This window comes from Entelurus aequoreus, linkage group LG10, assembly GCF_033978785.1.
Source record: "Entelurus aequoreus isolate RoL-2023_Sb linkage group LG10, RoL_Eaeq_v1.1, whole genome shotgun sequence".
NCBI lineage: Eukaryota > Metazoa > Chordata > Actinopteri > Syngnathiformes > Syngnathidae > Entelurus > Entelurus aequoreus.
Window position 1 is genome coordinate 77,576,355 of NC_084740.1, and position 18,676 is coordinate 77,595,030.

General features: G+C 43.5%; 1 protein-coding gene across 17 annotated transcripts in view; it reads left to right on the forward strand.

The window, feature by feature from the left end:
- The window catches only part of mycbp2 (MYC binding protein 2), a 121,317-nt gene that overhangs the window by 92,897 nt on the left and 9,744 nt on the right, over positions 1 to 18,676 (forward strand). For all 17 annotated transcript variants that reach the window (XM_062061754.1, XM_062061760.1, XM_062061764.1 and 14 more), the window contains 21 exons: positions 2,223 to 3,854; positions 3,926 to 4,095; positions 4,216 to 4,463; positions 4,543 to 4,710; positions 5,114 to 5,271; positions 5,340 to 5,539; positions 7,472 to 7,621; positions 7,697 to 7,857; positions 7,933 to 8,089; positions 8,163 to 8,387; positions 8,470 to 8,535; positions 9,018 to 9,257; positions 9,339 to 9,428; positions 9,508 to 9,588; positions 9,667 to 9,933; positions 11,770 to 12,150; positions 12,221 to 12,340; positions 12,425 to 12,526; positions 13,767 to 13,895; positions 17,352 to 17,484; positions 17,555 to 17,658. In XM_062061754.1, coding sequence (XP_061917738.1) covers positions 2,223 to 3,854; positions 3,926 to 4,095; positions 4,216 to 4,463; positions 4,543 to 4,710; positions 5,114 to 5,271; positions 5,340 to 5,539; positions 7,472 to 7,621; positions 7,697 to 7,857; positions 7,933 to 8,089; positions 8,163 to 8,387; positions 8,470 to 8,535; positions 9,018 to 9,257; positions 9,339 to 9,428; positions 9,508 to 9,588; positions 9,667 to 9,933; positions 11,770 to 12,150; positions 12,221 to 12,340; positions 12,425 to 12,526; positions 13,767 to 13,895; positions 17,352 to 17,484; positions 17,555 to 17,658 — 4,982 coding nt within the window. The remainder of the gene's footprint in view (positions 1 to 2,222; positions 3,855 to 3,925; positions 4,096 to 4,215; positions 4,464 to 4,542; positions 4,711 to 5,113; positions 5,272 to 5,339; positions 5,540 to 7,471; positions 7,622 to 7,696; positions 7,858 to 7,932; positions 8,090 to 8,162; positions 8,388 to 8,469; positions 8,536 to 9,017; positions 9,258 to 9,338; positions 9,429 to 9,507; positions 9,589 to 9,666; positions 9,934 to 11,769; positions 12,151 to 12,220; positions 12,341 to 12,424; positions 12,527 to 13,766; positions 13,896 to 17,351; positions 17,485 to 17,554; positions 17,659 to 18,676) is intronic.

An 18,676-nucleotide genomic window follows, 5' to 3' on the forward strand; every position in this document is an offset into this window, starting at 1 on the left:
ATATATATATATATATATATATATATATATCGATATAGATATGTATTTATGTATGTATATATATAGATATGTGTGTATATATATAGATATGTATATATGTATTTATAGATACAGTATGTATGTATATATATTTATACATGTGTATATATGTATGTATATATATGTATATGTATATATGTGTGAATATCAATATGTATATATGTATGTATATAAATATATATGTTTGTATATGTATGTATATAAATATACAGTTGCAATCAAAAGTGTACATACACGTGTAAAGAACATCATGTAATGGCTGTCTTGAGTTTCCATTAATTTCTACAACTCTTATTTTTTTGTGATGTAGTGATTGGAGCACATACTTGTTGGTCACAAAAAACATTCGTGAAGTTTGCTTCTTTGATGAATTTATTATGTGTCTACTGAAAATGTGAGGCTCAAAAGTATACATACAGCAATGTTAATATTTGCTTACATGTCCCTTGGCAAGTTTACCTGCAATAATGCGCTTTTGGTAGCCATCCACAAGCTTCTGCTTGAGTTTTTGACCACTCCTCTTGACAAAATTGGTGCAGTTCAGCTAAATTTGTTGGTTTTCTGACATAGACTTGTTTCTTCAGCATTGTCCACATGATTAAGTCAGGACTTTGGGAAGGCCATTTTAAAACCTTCATTCTAGCCTGATTTAGCCATTCCTTTACCACTTTTGACGTGTGTTTGGGGTCATTGTCCTGTTGGAACACCCAACTGCGCCCAAGACCCAACCTCCGGGCTGATGATTTTAGCTTGTGCCGAAGAATTTGGAAGTAAACCTCCTTTTTCATTGTCCCATTTAAAGCAGCAGTTCCATTGGCAGCAAAACAGGCCCAGAGCATAATACTACCACCACCATGCTTGACAGTAGGTGTGGTGTTCCTGGGATTAAAGGCCTCACCTTATGTATGTGCTCCAATCACTCTATCACAAAAAATAAAGAGTCATGACATTATGGTCTTTACAAGTGTATGTAAACTTTTGATCACGACTGTATATATGTATGTATGTATGTATGTATGTATGTATATATGTCTATTTATTTGTATGTATCCATGTGTATATATACTGTATATGTGTATGTATACTGTATTTGTGTATATATAATGTATGTATGTGTATATATACTGTATATACTATAGGTCTATAGTATATATAGACATATATAAAGTATATATAGACATATATACAGTATATATATAAATATATACTGTATATATGTTTGTACTGTATATATAGTGTGCATATATGTGTGTATGCATGTGTATATATGTATATAATACACATGTTTATATATATTATATACTGTAAATGTATGTATATATATAATGTGTGTATATATATACATATATATATGGTGCACTGGTGCAGGAGTTTTTATTTTATTTTTTATTAGTGTAAACTGCCAACCTGCATTATTTTTTTACTCCTCCTTAGGGGTTGCCACAGCAATGTAATTGCACGTATTTCTTTAGCTTACTGTTTTTATCCCGGATGGATACCCTTCCTAACAATTTACCAAATTAATCCCAGTTATCCAGGCTTGGGACCAGCACTGAGCATCCACAAAGGCTCAAGCCGGGAATTGAACCCATGCATAATAGAAATAAACAGAAAGATTAAAAAATAACCCACAAAGTCAAAGCCTAATGTCTGTTTGCTCATGCGCGAGCACATTGACTGTCATATAAGTCATGTGATCCTTCCTCTTGCCACTTATTAATGATAACCATTGGTGCATTAGAGAAATAACGGGAAGGATTCACAATGATGCACAAATTCAAAGCTGACGCTTGTAGAGCTGCCATTTTATTCTGATAAATCCTCCAAGCACATGCACAATTGAAACTTAATGGCGTCATATATTTAACTCAACAATTATTAATGAGGATAACCGCCACTTAGAATAGAAATATATGCAAATATTTAAAGAAAATAAAGTAGTAGTAAGTAGTAAATAAAGTCAAAGCCAGTGATGTGATTGCTCATGCACAAGTACAAACTCCCAAAATGCACCTGAAAATCAAAGCCCAAGGTACATTTTACTCATGCACAAGTACTGCATAGTTTAGTAAATGCCATAAAATAGCCTGTAAAGTCTGAGAATGCGCATCATATGTCCCCTTTAAATGTGTACTCTTTCCTGTGGTGTTTTGTGTTTTGACGTACTAATTATTGACATCCAGGTGAGCGAGGGAACCTGATGTCCGGTGCGCGCTCCATGTCCCCGGCCTCTAAACACCGCCAGGAGAACCGTTCACCCAAACAGGAGAGTCGAGGGGGCCGCACGTCCGAACACGGTCGATCCAAGACTGGCGAGGGGCCGCTCTCGGCCGGCGACGCCCTCATCCTGCGGTCCGATACGGCCAAACTGCGCTCTGACTCTCACAGCCGCTCTCACTCGCCTAATCACAACACTCTCCAGGCCTTGAAGTCAGACGTAAGAACGTCGGGACATCGGGCCGAGTCGCCCAACGCTGGGTCTCGCTCGTCCTCTCCGAAACAAAAAGGAACGTCCTCATCGGGGAGGTCCAGTCCTTCCAGCACCTCCACCCAGAACTCCTCTTCATACGACAAGAACCTCCCACCAAAGGTTAGCCCCTCATCTAAAGCCCGGCTTGAACCACCCAGAGAGAGATCTAAGTCCGATTCGTACACTCTGGACCCAGACACGCTTAGAAAGAAGAAGATCCCTCTTACAGAGCCATTGAGGGGCCGGTCCACCTCCCCTAAACCAAAACTATCTCCGAAAGACCCAAATCAAGGCGTGATCGGTAATGTGGAAAACCGTATTCCTTCCCCACATGTGACCCAAGAAAACCTGCACAGCGAAGTAGTTGAGGTGTGTTCCTCAAGCGCTCTACTCTCCAATGATGACGGAAATGACGAAAACCTGGATATCCAGGATGGCGAGGAGGCCTCCTGCAAGGTGCACTTCAGCATCGGCAAAGCACCAGTGAAGGAGGAACTGGAGAGCCGATCTTCGCCCAAGATGGGCCGCAAAACCTCCAGTAGGCATGCACGTCCAAAGAAGGACAAATCGGGTCCTCTTTTTAAAGGCGAGACCACGCAGAGGATCAGCGAGCCCGCCAAGCAGGCTATGTCACCGTCAGTGGCCGAATGCGCACGGGCGGTATTCGCTGCTTTCTTGTGGCATGAAGGTATTGTCCATGACGCCATGGCCTGCTCGTCCTTCCTCAAGTTCAACCCGGACCTGACCAAAGAACACGCGCCAATACGCAGCTCCCTCGGAGGGCAGGGCGCCGAGGAGAAGGAGAGCAAGCTCAAGAACCGCCACTCTTTGGAGATTTCCTCCGCGCTTAACATGTTTAACATCGCCCCGCACGGCCCTGACATCTCCAAAATGGGCAGCATCAACAAAAACAAGGTGCTGTCTATGCTGAAGGAGCCGCCACTGCCGGAAAAGTGCGAGGACGGCAAAGCGGACGCCGTCTCCTACGAAATGACTTCCCATCCGTCCATGAGGGCAAAGTCCATCCTGCCACTTACGTTGCAGCATTTGGTGGCATTCTGGGAGGACATCTCCTTGGCCACCATCAAGGCCGCCACCCAGAACATGATCTTCCCCAGCCCGGGCTCCAGCGCCATCCTCAAGAAGAAGGAGCACGAGAAGGACGGTAAGAAGTCCAAGAAGGAGAAGAAGAAACGGGAAAAGGCGGAGGTGCGGCCCAGGGGGAATCTCTTCGGAGAGATGGCGCAGCTTGCCATGGGTGGGCCGGAGAAGGACACCATCTGCGAGCTGTGCGGGGAATCTCATCCTTACCCTGTCACCTACCACATGAGACAGGCTCATCCAGGTATGAAGACCTGTTGTTAGCATCCAAGGAGTAACATTAAAGGGTTAACATCGTCCTCCTTTGTCATTTAGGCTGTGGCCGCTACGCTGGAGGCCAAGGGTACAACAGCATCGGTCACTTCTGTGGCGGCTGGGCTGGCAACTGCGGAGACGGAGGTATAGGGGGCAGCACTTGGTACCTCGTGTGTGATCGCTGCCGGGAGAAATACCTGAGGGAGAAGCAGACTGCAGCCAGGGAGAAGGTAGTTTATACGTCTACCTCTTATTCCTGCATTTTCTGTGTCCATTGTCTTTTGGTCTGGTGCTCTTCCAAAAACAAAGCCTGTCTAACATGATCAGTCCTGATCTCTGTTACTTGCCAGGTGAAGCAGTCAAGGAAGAAGCCTTTGCAGGTGAAGACCCCGAGGGCCCTGCCCACGATGGAGGCCCACCAGGTCATCCGGGCAAACGCCTTGTTCCTGCTGTCCCTCAGCAGCGCTGCCGAACCCAACATGCTGTGCCACCACCCTCCCCGGCCATTGCACTCCCAGCTGCTACCCAGCCTGAAGGAGGGCGTGTCTGCTGAGCTTCCCAATAAAATGAGCTGCCTCTACCTGCAGACACTCGCCAGGTACCGCTAACATTCTAATCCAGATGCAGTTATGGATAAAACCAAGCTATATTTGAGTATCTCCCATCTGTTCCTCGAGGCAACACACAGAGAACTTTGGCGCCTACCATGATGACAATCTCTTCCAAGATGAGATGCGGTATTTGAGGTCCACGTCTGTTCCCGCGCCTTACATCTCGGTCACCCCGGACGCCTGTCCTAATGTGTTTGAGGAGCCGGAGAGCAACATGAAATCGATGCCACCCAGGTAGGACATCTATAGGCTCAACTACTGTACTGACCTGAATTAATGATGGTACTGTATTTTTCCTAAGAAAACAAGTTGGAGCTATTCTTCCTGTCACTCACACACACACACACACACACACACACACACACACACACACACACACACACACACACACACACACACACACACACACACACACCCCCCAGTAACCAGGCAACATAGAGACCTACAGATAAAAAAGTGTGTCAAGGGTTGTTTGCTAACATGGAATTGGGATGCTAGTTTTAAGATATTGGTAATTGATGACATCAAACAACATTGTCTGATATTCCTGTTGATACCGTACATCTTATACTTCTGTTGTAACTCCCAATTAAATTGGTTGTCATTGTGTAATTACATGTTATCTGTCCCCTTTTAGTCTGGAGACCAGCCCCATCACAGACAGCGATACAGCCAAGCGCACGGTTTTCCAAAGGTCTTACTCGGTCGTCGCCTCCGAGTATGACAAGCAGCACTCGCCTTCTCCGGCCAGAGTCAAAGCCGTGCCAAGACGCCGCGTCCACAGCGGTGATGCGGGTATTCAACTTTCTCCATTGCACGTTTGCGAGGAATTTCAGCGCATAATGAGCCTGTCTTCTGTCCAGAGGTGGGCTCATCACTGTTGCGCCACCCGTCTCCGGAGCTGTCCAGGTTGATCTCCGCTCACGGCTCCCTCAGCAAAGGGGAGAGGAACTTTCAGTGGCCCGTTTTGGCGTTTGTCATCCAGCATCACGACCTGGAAGGCCTGGAGGTGGCCATGAGGCATGCGCTTAGGAAGTCTGCCTGCCGGGTGTTTGCCATGGAGGTAAAGCAGTTATTTGAAATAGAGCAGCATGTGTCACTGGAAGAATATTTTGGATCACTCGCAGCTATTATAACATCCATTGCCAAAACTTGATAGGGGCGGCATGGCGTAGTGGGTAGAGCGCCCGTGTCAGAAACCTGAGGGTTGCAGGTTCGCTCCCTGCCTCTTACCATACCATGCTGTTGTGTCCTTGGGCAGGACACTTCACCCTTGCCCCCGGTGCCGCTCACACCGGTGAATGAATGTTGAATGCATGATAGGTGGTGGTCGGAGGGGCCGTAGGCGCAAATTGGCAGCCACGCTTCCGTCAGTCTACCCCAGGGCAGCTGTGGCTACCAAAGTAGCTTACCACCACCAGGTGTGAATGAATGATGGGTTTTTAACATGTAAAGCGACTTTGGGTACTTAGAAAAGCGCTATATAAATCCCAGGTATTATAGATATACTGTATATCAGTTCAAACTTGCCAATCAATGGTAGGTATGCCTATCAATGTCAGTTAATCAACTTGCATTAGCTCCAGCGTTGACACAAAGTTCTATTTGGACTCTTTGATGCTCTACTAATAACACGTCTATTCAATTCATTGCCATGTTAAAATGCTGCTATTCAACTGTTGGTGTGTGTTGGTTAGACTTGCCGTTAGAGATGGGTTCCGTTCACATTTGAACTGATACATTACTGATACAGTACCTGGGAATCGATACCAGTACTCAACGGTACCAATTTTCTGTACTTTTGTGTGTGTTGATAGCTATTAGTTCTTTGTGATAATAAAATGTAATTTAAAAAAAGGCTGATTATAACTGCTGTCCAGTTGTTATATCTTGTTTTATTTGTTTTAAATACAGTTGCAAGTCCATGAGTCTACTGATGACAGTAGTGTATAGTTTATGGTGTGTTTTTTGTGTTTTGTTGCGTCGTAAAAATTGTACTTATTGTACTTAATAAGCACCAGCTCTTTGATTGTAACATGCATCTTAGTTGTAGTTTTCATGAACACATTTGTAGGTGTTAAAATTGCCATGTAAAACTGCTAATGCTTATAGTAACATGTCTAAAGCCAAGCCAATGTATATTAGCAACAAGCTGGTGCATTTTTTGAAGAATGGAGCTTTACTTTACTTCCATTGGAGCATGTCTATGAAGGTTGTCATTCATCCAGGTCGTTGTCATCTCAGGACGTTCAATCGATCGCAACTGGACTGCTTGGTTTGTCTTCAGCGGCAAAACGTCTTCCAAGACAAACCAAAGCAGTCCTGTTGCGATCGATTGAACGTCCTGAGATTACATTCAAGCGTTTTTTGAGTCAATTTCAACTTTACCTAGAGGTAGTTTGGCTGACTCCGCTCTCAGTGCTGCTGTAGTGATCGCTAAGTTCCGAAGTGCAGAGAGCTGGCTTCGTTGGAAACTGGGTATGACGTAGGTAGTGAATTATGGCACCCTTATATTTTATGTGAATCGGTGCCTGGAAGGACCAGCAGGATTTGGTCAATGTCAAAAAAGCACTATATTCGGTACACATCCCTACTTGCCATACACTTTCACAACTCCTTTTTTTCTCCTTACGACTATTACAACATTGGTTCTTATTGGTGTCAACATCCTTGTTAAAAAATGCAGGTCTTTTCCTTTATCAAACCTGCTCAGTGGCCTTGTGGTTAGAGTGTCCGCCCTGAGATCGGTAGGTCGTGAGTCATACCAAAGACTATAAAAATGGGACCCATTACCTGCCTCACCAAAATGATTCCCGAGCGCGGCCACCGCTGCTGCTCACTGCTCCCCTCACCTCCCAGGGGGTGAACAAGGGGATGGGTCAAATGCAGAGGTTAATTTCACCACACCTAATGTGTGTGTGTGTGACTATAAGTGGTGCTTTAACTTTGAACTTTAATGCACCCGTGTTTATTTTGTCCTCTGTGTCGCCGTCAGGCTTTCAATTGGCTGCTGTGCAACGTGATCCAGACCACTTCCCTGCATGACATCCTGTGGCATTTTGTAGCCTCTCTCACGCCGTCTCCTTTTGAACCCGAGGACGAGGAAGACGAGGAGAACAAGGGAAACAAAGAGAACCTTGAACAGGTGATAGTTTGTTGAAAATACTGTCTTAATTTTTTAGGTGTTGACTATTGTTACTTGTTGTGTGTCTTGTCACAGGAACGAGTCCTCGGCGTGTGCGAGCACCCTCTGTCCGACATCGTCATCGCCGGGGAGGCAGCTCACCCGCTCCCTCACACCTTCCACCGCCTCCTGCAGACCATCTCTGACCTTATGATGTCACTTCCTAGTGGAAGCTCGCTCCAGCAGATGGCGCTGAGGTACCGTCACCTATTCTTTGAGCTATTTTTCACGCCTGACAGGTTGTGATAGCATCTTGTTTCTCGCTGTCCTAGGTGCTGGAGTCTCAAGTTCAAGCAGTCGGATCATCAATTCCTGCACCAGAGCAATGTTTTCCACCACATCAACAACATACTGTCCAAGTCTGATGATGGAGACAGCGAGGAAAGCTTCAACATCAGCGTTCAGTCAGGCTATGAAGCCATCAGCCAGGCAAGAATATACTGCAGCAGAAATATTCTTGGTGCTGACAACATTCTCTAACTTGATGCGTCTTCACCGCTAGGACATGTGCCTGGTGACCTGCCTGAAGGACCTGACCAGCGTGGTGGACATGAAGACGTCCAGCCGTCCCGCTATGATTGGCAGCCTCACGGACGGTTCCACGGAGACCTTTTGGGAGTCCGGAGACGAGGACAAGAACAAGACCAAGAGCATCACCATCAGCTGTGTGAAAGGCATCAACGCCTCCAACGTGTCTGTTCATGTAGACAACTCCAGAGACATCGGGGTAAGGGAAAAACAGCAGCAAAACAAACACAACGGTGTGTTCAAGGGACATGGGGTCATTATTTGTCTTCTGCCCACCGCAGAACAAAGTGACATCTGTGACATTCCTGTGCGGAAAGGCTATGGAAGACCTTTGCAGGATTAAACAGGTGAGTTGAGTCATTAACTCAAATGTTGGAAGAGGAGGTCTTTATTTAGACAATGTATTTTTGTGTTATTTAATGTTGTTTTTATTAATAATAATAATAAAAAATGTGTATACACAATAAACTTTCAGTGGTGTCAGAAGTGGGATGTTAGCATCTGCGGCCATGGTCAAAGTAAAAATATGTTTTTCAATCTAATAGATTGAGGGTATTACTACTACTACTTAAACATATGTGATAAATGGTGTCAGAAGTGGGATTACTGTGACTGTCAACCTGTTTGTCAGTTATTTGGGTCAGGTAGGACGTTAACCAACATGTGGTAATTGTACAAGTTTTCAACCCGATAGACTTGCGGTCCGACTTTTACGTCAAGTGGTGTCAGAAAAGGGATGTCCGCTATTTACCCATCTTTTTTTCTTTTCTTTTTTTTACCCGTCTTCAATCACAGCGAGAATCCTGAACATAAACTCTTTTCGTCCCAGGTTGACCTCGACTCCCGTCACATGGGCTGGGTGACGAGTGAGCTCCCGGGCGGCGATCACTATGTGATCAAGGTGGAGCTGAAAGGACCGGAGAACACGTTGAGGGTGCGCCAAGTGAAGGTGCTGGGCTGGAAGGAGGGCGACAGCATCAAGATTGTGGGTCAGATCTCAGCCAGCATGGCCCAGCAGAGGAACTGTGAGGCTGAAACGCTGCGCGTGTTTCGCCTCATCACTTCGCAGGTTGGTCTTCCTTGGTTTTAGATGCTCTGGCACCGGCACAGTCAGGCTTGTGGCACTAAGATGTCTATTGTGGACACTTAGGTTTTCGGGAAGCTAATCTGCGGAGATGCAGAGCCCACCCCAGAGCAGGAAGAGAAAAACCTGCTTTCGTCTCCAGAAGGAGAGGAGAAGGTCTGCACTGAGAAGTTGTGCCACATACTTCTGAATTTAGTAAAGCCACCTAACTTGATTGAAATGTGTTCTTTAAAAGGTGCCGTCAGACGCAGACCTCAAAGAGCACATGGTCGGCATCATTTTCAGCAGGAGCAAACTCACCAACCTGCAGAAACAGGTCAGCTTGAAAAAAATCAGCATGATCAAGTTTCCTCTGGATGAAAAATACATTACCCTGTCTTTTTTTTTTCTCCAGGTGTGCGCGCACATCGTCCAGGCCATCCGCATGGAGGCCACGCGCGTCCGGGAGGAGTGGGAGCACGCCATCTCCAGCAAAGAGAACGCCAACTCGCAGCCCAGCGACGACGACGCCTCCTCGGACGCCTACTGCTTTGAGCTGCTCTCCATGGTCCTGGCGCTGAGCGGCTCCAACGTGGGCCGCCAGTACCTCGCCCAACAGCTCACGCTCATGCAGGACCTGTTCTCGCTGCTGCACACGGCCTCCCCGCGAGTGCAGCGACAGGTGGGCAACTACTTAGTATTAATGCAACTTTCATGGCTTCTTTTCAGTCCTTCGGTATTTCTACTGTGCTAGGTGACAATTGTCAAAAGTAACAGTAAACCCTCGTTTTAGTGTCAATTGCTTTTGGGGATACGAATTTGGTAAATTAATTTCCGCAAAGATTAACATATAAATCAAATATTTTCATAGCTAGATCATTAAAACAACTGTTTATGACCTTCTAATCACAGTGGAAACTCGATTTATGACCTTAACTGGCTCTCAAACAGGGTTTGTAAATGTAAAACTTTGTATAGTGAAGAAAATGTCTCCATAAGAAACAATGTAAATATTAATAAGGGTTTATATTTAAGTGAAGGTGTGTACACTTTGAACACAATATAAAGTGCCATGCAGTACTGTATATCAAACAGACATACTGTAACAACAGGGTGATGGATCAACTTTGTCTTTATTAACAAGACAAAACAACAACAATCTGTTGTCATCTGTGTGAGTTGCTTTGCCAACACGCGCACACACAAATAAGTCCCTTTGTTGCCCTCACAAACTATTAGAAATCACAAAGGAGGAGCTGATGAAAAAAAAATATATATATATATATACACTTTATATATCTATGTACACACACATATATACATATATGTATATATATATATGTATATATATATAGTGAACAAAAATATAAACGCAACACTTTTGTTTTTGCTCCCATTTTTCATGAGTTGAACTCAAAGATCTAAAACTTTTACTATATACACAAAAGACCTATTCCTCTCAAATATTGTTCATAAATCTGTCTAAATCTGTGTTAGTGAGCGCTTCTTCTGTGCCAAGATAATCCATCTCACCTCACAGGTGTGGCATATCAAGAGGCTGATTAAAGAGCATGATAATTGCACTGGTGTGCATTAGGCTGCCCATAATAAAAAGCCACCTTGAAATGTGCAGTTTTGCTTTACTGGGGGCCTGGGGGGTCCGATAAGCAGTCGGTATCTAGTGCAACTACCATTTGCCTCACGCAGTGCAACATATCTCCTTGGCATTGAGTTGATCAGGTTGTTGATTGTGGCCTGTGGAATGTTGGTCAACTCCTCTTCAATGGTTGTGCCAAGTTACTGGATATTGGCTGTGCCAAGTTACTGGATATTGGCAGAAGCTGGAACATACTGTCGTATCCGCCAATCCACAGCATCCCAAACATGCTCAATGGATCCGTTGAGTATGCTGGCCATGCAAGAACTGGGATGTTTTCAGCTTCCAGCAATTGTGTACAGATCCTTGCAACATGGGGCCGTGCATTGTCACGCTGCAACATGAGGTGATGCTTTTGGGTGAATGGCACAACAATGGTACTCAGGATCTCGTCACGGTATTTATGTGCATTCAAAATGCCATCAATAAAATGCTCTTGCATTCGTTGTCCATAACGTACGCCTCCCCGAACCAAAACCCCACCCCCACCCGGGGCTACTCCACTTGCAACGTTGACATCAGCAAACTGCTCTCCCACACGACGCCACACACGCTGTCTGCTATTTGCCCTGAACAGTGACGGGTTGTGTTCAGGTGATAAAATGCTAGCCTGATGGCGGATCTGTTGGTAATTCTCCGGGTGGGGTGTCACTGATGCCATATTAACCTAGATATATACATATATCGTCAAATATCTTTAGTTCCTAAAGCAGGTATAGTTTGACACCACCACCTGGCAGGATGAGATGCCAACACCTGCGAGGTTATGGTACAATACACTTCCATCCAATGTTTTGTATTTTGGGGGGGATGTACTGTATTGTCACATCATTCTGACTGCTTGTTTGCGCCCTATTCCAGGTGACGTCGTTGCTCCGTCGCGTCCTTCCCGAGGTGACGCCAGTGCGACTGGCCAGCATCATCGGCGTGAAGTCCCTGCCGCCGGCGGACATCAGCGACATCATCCACTCCACGGAGAAGGGCGACTGGAACAAGCTCTGCATCCTGGACATGTTCCTGGGCTGCATCGCCAAAGCCCTCACCGTGCAGCTGAAGGCCAAAGGCACCACCATCTTGGGCACGGCCGGTACGGCTGCGGGCAAAGGTGTCACCACCGTCACCCTCCCCATGATCTTCAACTCCAGCTACATCCGGCGGGGGGAGAGCCACTGGTGGATGAAAGGCTCGACTCCTCCTCAGATTGCGGAGATCATCATCAAACTGGTCAAAGACATGGCAGGAGTAAGCTACTTCCTGTCTAATCATTCTCAAATCTCCACCACACTTGTAACGGTTCCCATTTTGTTTACAGGGTCACCTTTCAGACGCGTGGTCACGGGTCACCAAAAACGCAATTGCCGAGACTATCATAGCGCTCACCAAAATGGAGGAGGAGCATCGCTCGCCAGTACGCTGCATCGCTACCACAAGGGTATGCCATGAAGCCGCTTACTTGACCTGTCTAGAAGCTTCTTAGCTTATTAGCAGTCGCTATTTTCTTTTTTGTCTGTGCCAGCTGTGGTTGGCGTTAGCTTCCCTGTGTGTGCTGGACCAAGACCATGTGGACAGGCTGTCCTCTGGTCGCTGGATGGGCAAAGATGGCCAGCAGAAGCAAATGGTGAGATGAGTTTGTTGTGTGAATGCACAACACCCCCAAAAAAATCATCTATTTATTATTATTCCGCCGCAAAAGTTTGGCGCGCTCCACAGCTCACAGTTTTTATCGCATCGGAACCGTTCAAGTATCAAAACATTCGGCTTGACTGGGAATCGTCAGCTCCTCAAAACATTTTCAAAAAACATTGCAGATTACCCAGAATTACCGGTTTTCCGGGACATTTTGCCCATTCAAAATGAATGGGCCGTTTTTCAAACAATTCCCACATCTCTCAACCGATTGGAACCGTTCCACCATCCACACACTCCTCTCACCTTGGACAATCAAACTACCATTTTCCAACTTTGAATAATTCCAGAAATTCCTAGAATTCCCTCTTTTCCAAAGTTCTATTTTCACCTCTTCCTGGAAAGATTCCACAGTCCACATTTTTCAACCGTTTTTGACCATTCCTCTTAGTTGGGACAACGAACCCTCCTATTTTTTTTTTTTTCAAATTCCAGGTTTTCCCGAAATTCCAGGAATTCCGAAATACCCATTCTCAATTCAAACTGTTACTACGTCAACATTTTCCAACTGATTCCAAAAGTTCCATCACCAACCCAATTATATCATCTAGGACAATTGTGCTAATATCAATATTTTCAAAAATTCCTGGTTTTCTCAAAATTCCCAAACTTCCAGGAAATTCCCATTGAAATTGAATGGACATATTCATAGTTCTACAATCCCCTATATTTTCAAAATGTTGCGCCATTTTTAAACCCAATTTCAACTTTTTAACCATCCACCCACACTACTTCTTCGATATATCAAACACAAAACATGTTTTCCCAAAAGTTCCAGTTTTCCCGGAATTTTCTCCCCATTGACAATGAATGGGCATTAGACAATCTACTGAATATCCTACATTTCTTATCCGAATTGAACCGTTCCACCATCCACACACTCCGCTCTTCCTGGACATTCAAGCCAGCCTGTTTCTCGGTTCCAAACTTTCCCTAATTACCTGAAATTACCAGGAATTTCCCCCTATTCAAAATGAATGGGCAATATACAAAACTATATATCCCATATTTCTCAACCGAATCGAATCGTTCCAACATCCATAAATGGGGTAAAAGTTGACAAAAATATGACATTTTGTCATTTTATCATGTTATGTGGGGTTTATCACACCAATTAAATGGGAGGAACCTACCCATCATTGCAAGAACCTGTTTTTCTTCTTGTTCCACAGCCCATGTGTGACAACCACGACGACGGCGAGACAGCAGCCATCATCCTCTGCAACATGTGTGGCAACCTTTGCACTGACTGCGACCGCTTTCTCCACCTGCACCGACGCACACGCTCTCACCAGAGACAGGTCGGCAATTTACAGTTTGTAGGTGTTCTTGAATTGAAGAGTTGGTGTTCAGCGGTTCTGATCCAATATCAGCAAACAACCAAGTATCGGAGTACATCTAAAAATCTCTCATATAAGCGCTCCGATACAAGCAGTCCTGCAGCGTGTTTACTTGTGCAGAGCTGGACAGCCAGCTAACATTTAAATGTCCTCTAGTTAGCACACAAAGTTGGTATTTTCTTGTATTTTAGTGAAGTCATTTACAAAAGGTAAACATGGTTAGCTATAGGCTACGAGCAGCTACACAACAGTTAAGGACACAACCTAGACATAAAAAGTAGGGCTGTGAATATTTGGGTGTCCCACGATTCGATTCAATATCGATTCTCGGGGTCACGATTCGATTCAAAATCGATTTTTTTCGTTTCAACACGATTCTCGATTCAAAAAGGATATTTTCCCGATTGAAAAGGATTGTCTATTGATGGAATACATAGATTTCAGCAGGATCTACCCCAGTCTGCTGACATGCAAGCAGAGTAGTAAAGCTTTTATAATTGTAAAGGACAATGTTTTATCAACTGATTGCAATAATGTACATTTGTTTGAACTATTAAATGAACCAAAAATATGACTTATTTTATCTTTGTGAAAATATTGGACACAGTGTGTTGTCAAGCTTATGAGATGTGATGCAAGTGTAAGCCACTGTCACACTATTGTTCTTTTTTATAAATGTCTAATGATAATGTCAATGAGGGATTTTTAATCACTGCTATGTTGAAATTGTAACTAATATTGATACTGTTGTTGATAATATTCATTTTTGTTTCACTACTTTTGGTTTGTTGTGTGTGGTGTTTGTGTCTCCTCTCAATTGTTGTGTGTGGTGTTTGTGTCTCCTCTCAATTGTTGTGTGTGGTGTTTGTGTCTCCTCTCAATTGTTGTGTGTGGTGTTTGTGTCTCCTCTCAATTGTTGTGTGTGGTGTTTGTGTCTCCTCTCAATTGTTGTGTGTGGTGTTTGTGTCTCCTCTCAATTGTTGTGTGTGGTGTTTGTGTCTCCTCTCAATTGTTGTGTGTGGTGTTTGTGTCTCCTCTCAATTGTTGTGTGTGGTGTTTGTGTCTCCTCTCAATTGTTGTGTGTGGTGTTTGTGTCTCCTCTCAATTGTTGTGTGTGGTGTTTGTGTCTCCTCTCAATTGTTGTGTGTGGTGTTTGTGTCTCCTCTCAATTGTTGTGTGTGGTGTTTGTGTCTCCTCTCAATTGTTGTGTGTGGTGTTTGTGTCTCCTCTCAATTGTTGTGTGTGGTGTTTGTGTCTCCTCTCAATTGCTCTGTTTGTTGCACTTCTGAGTGTTGCTGGCTCGGCTTTGCTTTTGGAATTGGATTGCATTGTTATGGTATTGCTGTGTATTGTTTTGTTGGATTGATTAATTAAAATAAAAAAATTTAAAAAATGAAAAAATATATAAATAAATAAAAATAAAAATAAATACATTTTTAAAAAATGAGAATCGATTCTGAATCGCACAACGTGAGAATCGCGATTCGAATTTGAATCTATTTTTTCCCACACCCCTAATAATAAGTGTCCCTAATTTAACAATATTGCTGTCTAAATTATGACATTTGTCATTATAAACAAGTATCAAATAAATATAGTTGCATTTTACTAACACAGGAAAAGTCTCCAAAGCAGAAAAAGTGTATTAGAAAGTATCCGGTAACAAACGTGTCCACATCAGCTGCATGGTGAGCGTGAAGGGGTCATATTGCTGGGTTGCGATCACGTGACCTACAGACACTTCCAGGTTTCAGAGTTCCATTAGGCTACTGTTTATTCACCTACATCAGTGCAGACTTTGAAAGGTTTAGAGCAGTGTTTATTACCCTTAGGGGTAAGTGTCTTAGGGCCCCCAAAAAATGTGTTTCTCAGCCGTGGTCCGTGTGGGCCGCAACAGTACTCACTTGTAATACACTTTTCCACTACTTGTGGCAGTAATGGCAATATTAAACAAGTCTGGAGCAAAAGTCCTAGAGAAGTTTCATTATGACTAAAGTGGTGACGCTGTATTTTCATTTGCACTTTAGTTTTTTAAAGGGATATATAATACTGTTGTTATTTATTATTGAATCTAGCACTGTGAAATTGTATGTAAATGTATTTTCATTAGTTTTTATTAATGCCTTCTTCTGCAGTATATTTGATTACCGGTAGTATTTATTTTTGTATTCAGCCTGACCTTCCATCCATCCACGTTCTACCGCTTGTCCCTTCTGGGGTGGCGGGGGAGGTGGGCTGAGCCTACCCCAGCTGCATTTGGGCAGAAAGCAGGGTACACTCTGGTCAAGTTGCCACCTCATTGTAGGGCCAACATAGATAGACAACATTCACAAGCGGCGTCGTCGTGGCTTGTGCAGCCCTTTGAGACACTCGTGATTTAGGGTTATATAAGTAAACTTTGATTGATTGACATTCACATTCACCCACTGGGACCAATTTTAGTGTTGTATTATTTTGTTTTCCTATATTTAAAACACTTCCTTGTGGTGGACATAACATGTAATGGTGGCTCTTTGGGCAAAATTTTGCATAGATTTAATTTCACAGACCATCTTTAAGCCGCTTTCTGACACTCTCTTCAGGATGCGCCGTTTTGTGGGCACTCTTACTTACCTCCTCCAGGCCAAGCCCACTTCAACTGTGCCACTCCGTCAGCCATCTTGTACTTTTTAGCGCTTCCATATCAAGTCCACTGACAGATATAAGTACGCTACTTTTTTTATTGGAAAAGGCAACAGCAGAGGTTTTTAGCATGCATGTGCATGTACAGGCCAGTCTGCCCCACAACAAGAGGATAGATAAAAAGAAGGAACCAATTTACTGCAACTGAATAAAAATGGCAGACTCGCGTAAACCTCTACCATATATGGAGCTATCTGCTGACATAACCAAAATACGCCACCAAAGTCTGGAAAGCAAGTTTGGAAGAAGGCAAGATTGTTTTATAAATATCTCCGCAATTCCTCCATGGTCTGATTTCAAATTTTCTGGACTAATGGGTCTCCCAAATGCTGTACACAAAAAAAGTTGCCAAAAGGTAATAAAAGTTGGTTTTGTATGATAGGGAACTATCGTGGCCACTAGGTGTCACCTACAACTTTAAATTAAAGACAGCATAAGTACATTCCAGACATCCATCCAGCCATTTTCTACAGCTTGTCCCGTTTGGGGTCGCGGGGGGTGCTGGAGCCTATCTCTGCTGCATTCGGCCGGAAGGCGGGGTACACCCAGTTGATAATAAATCTGTTAAAGATTTTCATACCTACCGTTGGAGTAATTTCACATGATCAAACCTTTTCTAACATTCCACACTAGAATATAGTAAATGTATGTTGATTATCAAGTCTCCAATATCGGAATTGTATCAGGACACCCCAAGTGTGCCGTGCTAAATGATTGTGATGTGGTGGTTGTCAGGTGTTTAAAGAGGAAGAGGAGGCCATCAAGGTGGACCTCCATGAAGGCTGCGGTAGGACCAAGCTCTTCTGGCTCATGGCTCTGGCCGACTCCAAAACAATGAAGGCCATGGTGGAGTTTAGGGAGCACACAGGTAAGAGGTGTGCAACGCAACACACAGCCAACATTCTCCCCGAGTCACCTTGTCCGACATGTTTTGCTAGGTAAGCCCACATCCAGCAGCTCGGACGCGTGCAGGTTCTGCGGAACAAGGAATGGAACCGAGCTGTCGGCGGTGGGAAGCGTCTGCTCGGACCTCGATTGTCAGGTAACCTCAACTGTCTTTATTCTGCAAGAAGTGAAACCTAAGGAAGGTTACGTTATTCACCAAGACTTAAGGAAACACATTTTTGACAAAATATCTTTAAAGACAAATATTAAAGGTATGAATGAATAAATATCAGTGAAACGTACGGTAGCTAATTACACTAAAATGATATTTCTTAGCTGCTCAACAGTTTTTTGATCTGCTTCATCAATCATCTTTATCTTAACATTATAAACTTCTGTTGTTTGATAACAACCAATGAGACACTTTTTTCTAATGATAAGTAACTCACTGGTGTGTGTGTGTGTGTGTGTGTGTGTGTGTGTGTGTGTGTGTGTGTGTGTGTGTGTGTGTGTGTGTGTGTGTGTGTGTGTGTGTGTGTGTGTGTGTGTGTCTCTAGCTCATTTAGGTATCATTTGATTGGCGCCCCTCGTTTGCGTGTACAGTCCAAACCCCAATTTGTTTTTATATTCGAGTCGAAATGTTGTACCATTTTTACCGCATTGACCCAAATAAGACTGTTGTGTTTTTTATCTAAAAAAAATATATATATATATATACATATATATTGTATTTGGGGTCTACCATTTGCTAAAAACAACATAATAAAACAACATATTTTTTGTTTGTGGAAAAAAAAAAAATTGACAGGTCATACAAAAGGGATCTTGTTTTATATTCAGAGTTGTCTTATATGTGGGTCTCGGTGGCAATATCACAGATTTAGGTACATATTATTTAAGATAAACAAAATGATTTAACATAATAAAAAAAAACATATTTGTCAAAAAAACATTTTTTTTTTACCTAGTTCAGATATTTCATCTTGCTAAGAGTTTACTTTTTGCAGCTCAGAGGCTATTTGACAAATTAACAATGCATTTGATAATATGCTACATATTGTATGTGTACTATTATATATAGAGATGTCCGATAATATCGGCCTGCCGATATTATCGGACGATATATGCGTTAAAATGTAATATCGGAAATTATCGGTATCGTTTTTTTTATTATC